At 46.2% G+C, this 12,724-nt stretch overlaps 1 protein-coding gene across 2 annotated transcripts in view; it reads left to right on the forward strand.

Moving 5' to 3' along the window:
- The window catches only part of GLI3 (GLI family zinc finger 3), a 306,231-nt gene extending 299,652 nt beyond the window's left edge, over positions 1-6,579 (forward strand). For both annotated transcript variants that reach the window (XM_011944494.1, XM_011944495.1), the window contains 2 exons: positions 2,659-2,986; positions 3,943-6,579. In XM_011944494.1, the coding sequence (XP_011799884.1) occupies positions 2,659-2,986; positions 3,943-6,254 (2,640 nt within the window). In that variant the 3' untranslated portion in view covers positions 6,255-6,579. The remainder of the gene's footprint in view (positions 1-2,658; positions 2,987-3,942) is intronic.
- The last annotated feature ends 6,145 nt before the right edge of the window (positions 6,580-12,724 follow it).

Genomic DNA, 12,724 nt, shown 5'->3' on the forward strand with positions numbered 1-12,724 from the left:
ATCATTTTCTCTTCAGATACCCATTGTTTAAAAAAGAAAATCGGTAGAAATAAAAGTTATAGCAATTTGGCTCAGCAACATTGAGATGCCCCACTGTGTGAAATATTTTATAAAGTAATTCAATCATATTAGGTTGGTGCCAAAGTAATTGTGGGTCTTTTGCCATTAAAAGTAATGACAAGACCCACAATTACTTTGGCACCAACTTAGAACCATAGGACTAAAAGAAACCATAGAGATCAAGACTATGCCCATATTTTGAGGAAGCCGAGGCTCAGTGAGGTTAATAATCACACTTCCATAGCAGATGTTATGTGTGTATATACTCACACGCATTTAAAAGTAGGTATCTTCATAGACATGTACTCAATAAACATGAAATTTACATTTCTAGTTTTCTTTAAAACATGTCTTTGATTTGATCATCATGCTATAAATTAAATTATTTCTTCTTTTTTCTTATTAATGCAACATCTCTTCTGTCTAATGCTCCTAAATGTCTTGTTCTCACTTCCTAAGGACAGTGGGTAATAAGGTGAGGGAATTTTGGCTTCTCTGTCCTTTTTGTTTTGTTTTCATTTTTTTGACATTTACTTGTGTTAATTTTTCTTTAGTTTTTGTGGTTTTGTGATATCTTTGGTAGTGAACATTCCTCAGATATGTTTCAAATACAGAAGCAATGTGTTTTGAACATTCAGCATGTGAAAAATGTGGAGTTAGTTGGTGAAATTCATTGTTCTATCTGTCTAGGTTTCCATAACAAATCACACTGGGGCCTACCAAGCAGATGTTCTGAAAGACTCATTACTGTATTAATGCAAATTCATCCTTAGACCAGACGTGCACCACCTTCTTTGAGGAAGATCTGGCTTCATTTGTTGTTAGCAATGTGATCTCTATTTAAATGTGGAAGCTCATTGAAGCAATTTCCTAGTTGTGAGTGCATTTGTGCCTTATATGAAGTGTGTCTGCCTGTGTGTTCACAAAAATGCACAGGTTCATGTTTGCACACGCTCTGATTTCACAGCACAGAAGTAAAAGACATCCAAAGCTCTGGAAACAAGTACCTCAGGAAGGAGCAGGTGGTCTGGCACTCCAGCACTCTGCTGAGGCCAAAAATTAAGCAAGGCTTCACATACTCATGATCAAATTTGTGTATCTTATTTGGCTCTGCTTGGTTGCCCGGGACAAAGTTAGTGTACCATGCGGCACTCACTTGAAAAGTGTTCATTTGCTTGGGTGTATGTACCATGATAGCAGAAGAAGTGAACGGGTTCCAAAGGGAAGAGCCCTTCCTGGCGGCACTGTGCATTCCACCTGAGACTACAGTACTCTGTAACCGAGTGAGTGTAGTTATCTCTCCATAAAGCACTCTCCCTTTCGGCTGCTGTCAGTGTTTATAGCAACACTGGTGAAGGTGCTGCAGATGCATGGAAGTAGCCGGCCTAAGAGTCCAGGCTAGTTGCACCATTCACTTTGTGACTTTGGGCAGTCACTAAACTTCTCTGAACATCACTTTTCTTATCTGTACAAAAAGGATTCAACTGTTTATCAACCAGGACACCGCTGCAACTTCAGATAGAACAGTTCTGTGTTGTGTGACTGTCCTGTGCATTGTAGGCCATTTTATATAGTAATCCCCAGACATTGGGGCACCAGGCTTTCCACCCTGTATTTCCAGGAGCCCTGGGAATGAGAGGAGGCAGTACTTTCCCTGATTGAGGACCGGGTGGACTAGATTAAGATTCCATTATTTGCAGCATTGTCTTACAGAGTCTACTTGGTTGGGGTTAAGGAATCATTTCCTAATTCTCCTAGTGAACTGTTAGGGAGTACACTAAGGGGAATGGTGAAATCATTCTACAGACTCATGATGGCTGTGATCTGCAGCCTTTCTTTCTTTCTTTCTGAATATAGCACGAGCTTATTATATGATTGAAGTTTTACCTCTCTCAACTGCTTTTACTGACACCTTGGTTGAGGTTCTACAAAAGCAAGAAAATGTGGAAGGAGGGAGGAGAGATTACAAAGAGCTTGGCTAACCAGCCCTGAACAGCCTAGAGGGGCTCTTGTTGGAGGAGGTAATGTGTGCTGATGGCACATATCTTACATTTATGTTCCAGCTGAGCAAAAGGAACCTAAAGACTAAAACCACCTGGGATCATAATAATTGCTAACACCCTGTGAGCCAATTGCTATTATCCAGGTCTTTTTATACTTGTATGCTCTCTGGGCTTCACACTTAATTCCTGACAACAATCTCTGAAATAAACGGTCCCCGTTTTATAGACAAGGAAACTGAGGTTTGGAGTGACTAAGTAATATGCCCAAAGAATAAAGTGGTGGAGATGGGATTGGAACCGAGGAAGTGTGTTTGCAGAGTTGGCGATTGGGGCAGGATTCCATGGCTGATACCATGCCAATCACACTATAGCTAGCATTCTGTGCTGTCCATTGCCTCCCAGTGCCCATCAGCCTGGTGGTCCATCTGTCATTTTGGCCAAAAGTGGCCAGCTCCATTCACCAGAGCATAGTTTTTCTTCTCATTCAACCAACTGATGATCTTGAAGATCTTGATATGCATGAGCTCTCATTATTGGCTCGCTTTTCTTGACCCTCCCTGGTGACATTTCTTTCCTTTCCACTTGACCCCAACAGACATCTCAGCCAAGCCCTGGTGGTCAGTCTTCATGCAGCAGCCAACAGTCCCCCATCAGCAACTATTCCAACAGTGGGCTCGAGCTTCCTCTGACCGATGGAGGTAGTATAGGAGACCTCAGTGCCATTGATGAAACCCCAATCATGGACTCGACCATTTCCACTGCAACCACAGCCCTTGCTTTGCAAGCCAGGAGAAACCCAGCAGGGACCAAATGGATGGAGCACGTAAAACTAGAAAGGCTAAAACAAGTGAATGGAATGTTTCCACGACTGAACCCCATTCTACCCCCTAAAGCCCCTGCGGTCTCTCCTCTCATAGGAAATGGTGAGTTCTACATCAGACCATGCATCTGCTCAGGGGTTTTTTTTCTGTTCTTTTAAATGCAGACCCTCAGTTTTATGTTTGCTAGTTTCTCCATTAGTCCTAAAATGACGCTGTAACCATCCGTTAATGTTGAGCCCATTCAAGTTGCCTTTTTGGATGGTCCATATTTTAAAAACAGCTAGGAACAGTATAATACTGAGAAAAAAAAAATGTGACTGTGCATGACTCATATTCTGATGGTGAAATCATAACTGTTAGATTAGGATAAGGGAATGCCAGCAGTAGAGGCATCTGTGGTTGGAACTCTGTCTCTGGTTTTCAAAATTTAAAACCAGGAGGTTAGCAGCCACTTTTATTTATATTTACCCAGTTCAAGGAAAGTCAAAAATCCCTCCCCATTGTCAGTCCCCAGGTCAGTTTGTACTTCTGAGGTTACGCTTCTGAGAGCACCTAAGGGGTGCAGCTCTGCCCTGCACCAACACCAGTGTTACCTGTTGATAGGATGTGGCATGAACAGGACACCCTCAGCGTGAATGTGAAACTCGTGGAATACCTTTGCCTGGGGACTTGCCTGCAACTCAAGCATTGTGTACCCATCACAGGATTCCTTTTGTCCTTGCACTGTGCTTGGGGAGGGGCCTCACTGAATTGAGGGAGTTGTTACTGTTTTGTTTAAGCCAGGCATCAGCAAACTATAGCCTGCGGCCATCTCCAGCCGCCCCTGTTTTGGTAAAGAAAGTTTCATGGGCACCCCGCCACGCCTGCTTGCTCACTGCTGTCTGTGGCTGTGTTGGGGCTACACTGCAGAGCGGAGTAGTTGTGAGGCAGGCAATGTGGCCTGGGACACCAAAAGTAGTTCCTAGCTGGCCCTTTACAGAAAAGGGTTGCTCATGCCTGGTATAAGTCATCCTCGAAGGGAATTTCTCCGCATGGTCTCTCCCTTTCTCTGTCTCCAGGCACACAGTCCAACAACACCTGCAGCTTGGGTGGGCCCATGACGCTTCTCCCGGGCAGAAGCGACCTCTCTGGGGTGGACGTCACCATGCTGAACATGCTCAACAGGAGGGACAGCAGCGCCAGCACCATCAGCTCCGCCTACCTGAGCAGCCGCCGCTCCTCAGGGATCTCGCCCTGCTTCTCCAGCCGCCGCTCCAGCGAGGCGTCGCAGGCTGAGGGCCGGCCGCAGAACGTGAGCGTGGCCGACTCCTACGACCCCATCTCCACCGACGCCTCGCGCCGCTCCAGTGAGGCCAGCCAGAGCGACGGTCTGCCCAGCCTGCTCAGCCTCACGCCCGCCCAGCAGTACCGCCTCAAGGCCAAGTACGCGGCTGCCACAGGAGGGCCGCCACCCACGCCCCTGCCCAACATGGAGAGGATGAGCCTGAAGACGCGCCTGGCGCTGCTCGGGGATGCCCTCGAGCCTGGCGTGGCCCTGCCTCCAGTCCATGCCCCGAGGAGGTGCAGTGACGGGGGAGCCCACGGCTACGGGCGGCGCCACCTGCAGCCGCACGATGCGCCAGGCCACGGCGTGAGGCGGGCCAGCGACCCCGTGCGGACGGGCTCCGAGGGCCTGGCCCTGCCCCGTGTCCCGCGCTTCAGTAACCTCAGCAGCTGCAACCCCCCGGCGATGGCCCCGTCCGCGGAGAAGCGCAGCCTCGTGCTTCAGAATTACACGCGGCCCGAGGGCAGCCAGTCCCGAAACTTCCACTCGTCACCCTGTCCTCCCAGCATCACCGAGAACGTCACCCTGGAGTCCCTGACCATGGACGCCGATGCCGACTTGAACGATGAGGATTTCCTGCCGGACGACGTGGTGCAGTATTTAAATTCCCAGAACCAAGCAGGGTACGAGCAGCACTTCCCGAGCACCCTCCCGGACGAGAGCAAAGTGCCCCACGGGCCCAGTGACTTTGACGCGCCCGGGCTGCCAGACAGCCACGCTGGCCAGCAGTTCCATGCCCTCGAGCAGCCCTGCCCCGAGGGCAGCAAAACCGACCTGCCCATCCAGTGGAACGAAGTCAGCTCCGGAAGCGCCGAACTGTCCTCCTCCAAGCTCAAGTGTGGCCCGCGGCCCGCTGTGCCGCAGACTCGCGCCTTTGGGTTCTGCAACGGCATGGTCGTCCACCCGCAGAACCCCTTGAGGAGCGGGCCTGCTGGGGGCTATCAGACCCTCGGGGAGAACAGCAACCCCTACGCTGGCCCAGAGCACTTGATGCTTCACAACAGCCCCGGAAGTGGCGCCAGTGGAAACACTTTCCATGAACAGCCCTATAAGGCCCCGCAGTATGGGAACTGCCTCAACAGGCAACCGGTGGCCCCTGGTGCGCTCGACGGTGCCTGTGGTGCCGGGATTCAAGCCTCAAAGCTGAAGAGCACCCCCATGCAAGGGAGCGGGGGCCAGCTGAATTTCGGCCTGCCGGTAGCGCCAAATGAGTCAGCTGGCAGCATGGTGAATGGCATGCAGACCCAGGACCCGGTGGGACAGGGGTACCTGGCTCACCAGCTCCTCGGCGACAGCATGCAGCATCCGGGGGCAGGACGTCCCGGTCAGCAGATGCTTGGGCAGGTTAGTGCTACCTCACACATCAACATCTATCAAGGGCCAGAGAGCTGCCTGCCAGGGGCTCACGGCATGGGCAGCCAGCCGTCAAGCTTGGCAGTCGTCAGGGGCTACCAGCCGTGTGCCAGCTTTGGGGGCAGCAGGCGCCAGGCTATGCCAAGGGATAGCCTTGCTCTGCAGTCAGGACAGCTCAGTGACACAAGTCAGACCTGCAGGGTGAATGGCATCAAGATGGAGATGAAAGGGCCACTGCATCCGCTGTGCTCTAATCTGCAGAATTACTCTGGTCAGTTCTATGACCAAACCGTGGGCTTCAGTCAGCAAGACACGAAAGTTGGTTCATTCTCCATTTCAGATGCCAGCTGCCTGCTACAGGGGACCAGCGCCAAAAACTCTGAGTTACTTTCCCCAGGTGCTAATCAGGTGACAAGCACAGTGGACAGCCTCGACAGCCATGACCTGGAAGGGGTACAGATTGACTTCGATGCCATCATAGACGATGGGGACCACTCCAGCCTGATGTCAGGGGCCCTGAGCCCAAGCGTCATTCAGAACCTTTCCCATAGCTCCTCCCGCCTCACCACGCCTCGGGCCTCCCTCCCATTCCCAGCACTGTCCATGAGCACCACCAACATGGCTATAGGGGACATGAGTTCTTTGCTGACCTCCCTAGCGGAAGAAAGCAAATTCCTTGCAGTTATGCAATAGGCTTTAGGAAAAAGGGACTGCAACCAACGTAAATCAATAGGAGTTGAAGAGATTAAGCTGACTTTGTTTTGGCTGTTTTTTTAGTTCTGTATGTATTTTAACAATCTCATCTCAGTACCTAACTGAGATGTGTTTCAAATATATTCCTTTTATGGAAAAGGACTCTGAAAAACCCTAAAGTATTCTAGGGAGAAACTGTCTTCCATTTCAGTTTTGAATCAGTATTGTTACACTCAAAACACTCTCTTTTTTTAAAAAAAAAACAAAAAAACAAAAAAACAAAACTGTAAGCCCCACCCCTTTTTAGTAAACCTATGTAAATGTGTGATGTGCATATTCTTCTTTCTTTTAGAAGAGCAGTCAAATTAAAGGGTTTGACATGTTTTGCTGTTGCTCAAAGGAAATAGGAGTTGGTGTGCTTGTGACCAAGGGGTTACACTTCCAGATTTTAAAATTCTCCTTTACATGCGCTCAGTGTTTTGTTTTGTGTTTTGGTTTCTGTTTTTTATTTTAATTCCCACATTGGGCACAAGAATCAGAATATGGATAGTGAGTTTAAGAATCTTTTGTGGGTGCACTGTAGCATAGATGACAGAATATTGATGTTTTCCCCATCCCCAATTCAGTTCAGGGCATACTTTCCACAGTTACACAGAAATGGGAATGCGGGGCTCTTGTAAATGAAATAGGCGCTCACAGTTTTGGTTTTCAACTCTTCATGTCTGTAAGTGTGTTTTGGGGGAGGCTATGTCTGTATGGTCGGTTCTTACCACATTTGCCTCTCCTCCCACTACCTTCATGAGCATTTAGTGCTGTTTAGCACTGCAGTTAAAGAGAAGGGACTGGCAGTTGGTGACAGTTACATTGCTAGTTTTATCTGTTCTGGTAAGAAGTTAGATAGATTGTAGATTGAAGCATTTGGGTAGAATTAGTTGGGGGAATATTGTGGGTTGCTGTGTTTGTTGATTAGTTCCATCTCTTTCCCATTTTAACTGAGAAATGATTATATATAGCTCTAAGTATATAGGTATTTAAACAACCCAACAAGTGGCTGTATCAGTAACATTTATTAATTCCACTATAGCGAAGGAGGATTTCCATTCTAAATACTTTATTTTGAGGGATTTATAAAACTTAGTTGTAAAAGAGAAAGCCCACATAGTGGGAATAAATTGCTTCAGCCATTTTTAGTATTTGAGAGCACTAGGGAAGATGTTTAGTAGCTGTGTGGATGCCTTTTTTCACACCCTGTCTATTGAATGCTGCATCCACTCAAGAAGTTAAGTGTTACATGCAGTTAGTCCTTAATGTGGACTGGATCTGTACTTTTGGATTAAAACATTTAAAGATTTTTGAAGTGCAGCTACTTCCCATGTGCATTTGATACACATAAAAGTCATACTGTGTGTGCACAAAGAGTACATGGATTTTCCAGCATATTGCTTTAAAAAATATGTAAACTATTAAAATATTACCACCTCAGGCTACCTGCTGTATTCTGTCCCATTGACCCCTGGAATTGGATTTATTGCGAGTGATTGATAATTCAATTATGTGGCTTTTCCCCTTTAATCCTGCCATTTAAATTACAGAAGAAAGATAAAATCAAGTAAAATAAAGTGTTAGATAATAGAAAGAGTGTTAGGACGAGCCCACTTTTCTCATATTTATGTTCTTTCATTTGGACCAAGAATCTCTCCGCATGGAGGTTGATTTGCTGTTGGGGACTTTGGCTAAGACTATTGGGTTTGCTTTCAACTAGATGTTCCTGAGATGAGCAGAGGGATGCTGCAATTTCCCCTCCATGCCTGCTGTCCTCCCCCATGTAAGTCTTCTTTGAAATTAAAGGATGTGTCTCCTTTGGAACAGCCCCATAACAAAAGAGAACTAAGCATAGGAGAGTGGAGGCTCTACCACTTTTCAGCTGAAAAAGCAAGGTTTTCTCTGTGTTTCTGAAACGGCATGATGTTGTCACAAAATCAGAGATCCAGTCTCACTTTTCCACAAATCTCCAAATCTCCAATTTTATCTTGTGTGCTCTAATGGTTTGGCTCAATTCCTTTCCAACTCTTGTTTTCAAAGCTTGGGGCCTGAGTGTTCTCCATTCCTCCTGAGAAAGGAGCTTGGATGGAAGGCACCATGCTGGCCTCCTCCATCAGAGGGCTCTTCCAGTAGTATTCTTCGATGCAACCTCCATTTCTCAGTTACCATCATTTCCTGTATCAGCTTTGTCCTTCCTGAGGGATGCACAGTGATCCGGTCCACCTCTGTTGTTGTCTTGTGCTTCTGCTCTTTCCTATGGTTTCAGGTTATTTTCTGGGTTTCCCCCATTCATATATATGTATATATATACACACATACACACACACACACACATACACACATATTTGCTTTCCTTTATACTGCTTTTAGATTTCCAGGAGATGCTAGTTTCAGCTCAATGTTTGGCTTCTCTCAATATGGAAATTTCAAAAGGGTGGAGGAGAGGAGAGAGGGAAGAAGAAAGTGTACTCCTCCAGAATTTCAGTGATCTGTTGTGGCAGTCCAGTGGAAGGAAGATCTTTTGAGGTCTCTTAGAAGTATCCTTTTGGGACGTCCTTTTGGGATCTCTGTAGGCTAGGCATCTCATATCTTGAGACTCACCCCCAGCCTCCAAGCCTCTCTCCATTTCTGTAACCTGTGCATTTAGGGCAAGAGGACCGCCTCACTAGTGTCACCATCCTGCCTTTTCTAAAACATGCAGGCTCACACACGGTACTCCTGCTTAATGTCTGTGTTAAACTTTTTCTAACCATTTTTGTTTTGTTTTTCTGAAAAAGTTAACCCCTCCCAACTCCTCACACACTGGCTCTTCCTCTTGAGCCACAAAGTTTTGATTCTTGCGATGTATGTGCCTTATTTTATGTTAATCTTGTCAATGAGAGGGACCAGTTGGTGTTGCCCAGTCAGCACTCTGAGGCTGTGTGTGCACCAGCCAGAGAGCGCACGGTGGTAGCAGAGTCGAGGCTGTCTTGTATCCTGGTTTCCGGTGTTGTTTTGAACTGATAGGAGGATGTTCTCTTCTGACAAGTTACCCTTGTGTATCCTGCAGACATATAAAATAAAATACAAGTTCATTTTTTTCACCTTTTTTAGATTTTTAAAAAAATAAAATGTGTAATCCTTTTTTAAAAGAAACACATGTAAATACATTTAAGTATTGTAGGCATAGCGTTCGGATGTGACTGGCCCAGGCATTCCTCGGACAAGCCTGCATTCCCCGTGATCACGCCCACCTCAAGCCCAGGGGCTGCAGCCCAGCCACAGATGAACTCTACCTTTGCTTTCAGAACCACTTAGTCCTTTTGTAACAAAGAAAAAAAAATGTTTCTTACAGTGTCAATAAAAAATTCTTTGTACGGAAATGTTTATTGGGTTGTTTATTAAATGCATAGTTGAATGGAAAGAGTGCTTTCTTTGAAAACATCCAGAGCCTGTAGTTGGATCCAGACTCCCCACGTACAAGCTGAATGGACTTTTACTGTGAAATCCAGATTCCTTAGCCCTAAACTGGAGAATAAGATGCAGATACATCCATGCTCGTGGTGTTGTGAGGATGTGTACCCGGGGGGCACACCAGTTGCAACCATTATTGTGTTTCTTTCTTTTATTGCTTTCCAAATTGAATGAGGAAGGATGGTGATGGAGTTTAATGTCTAACAACTTAATTTGTCCCTCTTTTATACATTATCCTCTCATTTCAGGGATGCCCTACCACATATCAACAGAAAATCTGACATGGTAGAAGCCTACTTCATGTGGCTTTTAGTAACTGACCTCAGTCAGAATAAATTGTCTTCCGTGTTTTTCTTGTGTCGGTGTGCAATATTATTCTCCAGATCACCGTAAACTACTCCAAAAACCTTCTCTTCCTCTTTCTAAGTAGCAGCACATGTCTTTTGAGCCATCAACTGAGGGTAGTTGTTTCTGGGAAGGGCGGGAGTCCCGGCTGTGGGTATCTCAAGGCTACAAGGATGGACACATGCATGTGTACACGGGCACACACATGCACACATGCATATATAAACACACAGGTACAACAGCTTGTGTTCCCCAGGCCTTATGTCCTGTGGGGGATGTATGTTCCCTGTCCTCCAGCAGGGTTTCTTCGGCCATAGGGATGCTTCATGCTTTCCTGATTTTCGGGGAGAATTTCCTCCCGTCCAATCCGAGATGCTTTGCGTTTGTAACTAGATCCCTTATATAAGGTATCCAAATGAATCCAGAAAAAAAAGGAAAAATATGAATTTATGCCCTGCCTCAGGTATAAATTGTCAGCTCACAAAGAGATATGCCATGTACCGAATGAAAATAAATGAAAGAAATGAGGCTAAGAGAAAGGAGACGTAGGGAAGGGACATCCCCAGGAACGAGGTGGGTGACATGGACTCCTTCAGTTCACATGAGCCTGGGGTGGATGGGGCTCACAGCTTTGTAAAAAAGCCCCTTGCACAGGAAATACAAAGGAAGCAGAGTTTGAGGTAAAAAGGTGGAGCTACAATCTGTTATTTCATAAAGATCTCCTTTAAGGAATTTTGGGAATGTAAAGACATTATATCTTACCCAAACAAGAATATAATAGAATGCTAAAATGAGAGGCGAACATTTACCTACTGCCAAAATGTCTTATTTGTCCTTACTTTCCCCTCCCAGGTTTTCTACTTATTTTCTTGGCAGTCTTCCCTTTTAGTTTGACTTTAGAGTATATTTACTATTCCAAACACAATCTGAACACATCTTTTCTTTCATATTAGCCTTTACTTTCTAAAATCTCGTTTTACTAATGTAGACCTTGTTTATGCCTTTTCTACCTGGTTATTCAAGTTCTTGACAATTTTTCAAAACAGTAATAGACTCTAAATTGTTTTTAGGCTTTTTTTTTTCTTTGCATACATTTTGTAGCCAGAGACGCCCACACTCACCCAGGAGAGGCATGGAAATTCCATTCTACAACTTTTCTCACCTGTCCCCAAATCTCGAATGTCACACACTGCTTCCACCTTTCCTCAGCACCCAGTGGTAGGGTATCATGACCCTGCCTTCAGAGACCTTGCACTGTCTGGGACATAGGGCAGTGATGACATGTTCCATTAATTCAGCCATACTGCCTGAGTATCTAATATTCCATTCATATTCTCTTATAAGGACTGGAGGTGAGGAGATGAATAAAACACAGTTCATATCCATGAACTCCCAGCCCAATGGGAGAGGCAGACAGGGAAACAGGATGCAATGGCAACTCATAATGGAAGATGTTCAAGGGGAAGTTCAGCTCGGGGCACTGTCCATCTGAAGTGCCTATCGCAGGGCTTCTCAGACATGCTACTATTGGCATTCGGGGCTGGATAGTTCTTTGTTTTAGGGCACTGTCTTAAGTACTATGGAATGTTTAGTGGTGTCCCTCTAGATACCAGTAGCATCCCCCCACGTGGTGACAGCTAAAAACATCTCCAGACATTGCCACATGTCCTATGGTGGGGCAGGGGGGAGACGTCGCTGCAGATGGAGAACCCCTGGTTTATGGTGAAAAAAAATACAAGGAGAGAGATTCTGCAAGCAGGGGTCCAGAGAGAGATCCCAGTACAGGCCCAGACTCAGCAGCCTTTGATCTGCAGGTGACAGATGAAGAAAGGGTAAGAGCATCATTGCCAGGCACAGGGGTACAGGGATAGCAGGAGTAGAGGACTGAGGAAGAAATCCCAAGGATCACTGGCTCCAGGAACCAAGAGACATGAAAGCCTGCATAAGAAAGGGAGTAGGGGAAGGATGGAAAGGGGAGGGAGGGGTGGGGAGGGGAGGATGGGAGACACAGCAGAGAGAGTGTGCTCTAGGAACAGGGAGGCTGATTCTAGAAGGCCAATACTGTCAAAAACAACATCCAGATCAGGTAAAACATGGACAGGAAAAGACAGGTTTTAAGAGTTAGGAGACCCTGGAAGACCGCAGGGAAGCATTTTTCACTGGCGTGGTTGGGAAAAGAAACCAGAACACAATAGAAGAGAATTAAGTGACACATGAAAAAAAGGGGAATACAGTGGCCTCTTTGAAGCAACATACCGCATTTCACCCCCTCCAAGTCGCCTTCCATAGTAAGACACATGGTACTCCATGTTCCCACTAACAAAGAACATGCACTGCCCATTAAACTATGACATGGTGCTTTTCATCCTCTAACAGGTAAGCTCCGATTTTAGTAGTTACCAAATTAGGAAAAAAAAAATGCATACCTTGGAAAGTATGAAAGACATTATTTCCCGAGGACAGGAAAGAGATAGTGGATCAAGGAGGGGTGGAGAGGAGGAAAGGTTGAACTTTTCTTGTAACTGTTCCGGCTGTGCTAGCCGGCTAATAGAAAAGAGGCAACAGAGTGGACAAGGTAGATGTTCCAGTGAACAGAGCCAGCATGGCAACTCCCTTGACCCACGAGATAG

The sequence above is a fragment of the Colobus angolensis genome, unplaced genomic scaffold, assembly GCF_000951035.1.
Source record: "Colobus angolensis palliatus isolate OR3802 unplaced genomic scaffold, Cang.pa_1.0 Scaffold232, whole genome shotgun sequence".
In the NCBI taxonomy this organism is placed as follows: domain Eukaryota; kingdom Metazoa; phylum Chordata; class Mammalia; order Primates; family Cercopithecidae; genus Colobus; species Colobus angolensis.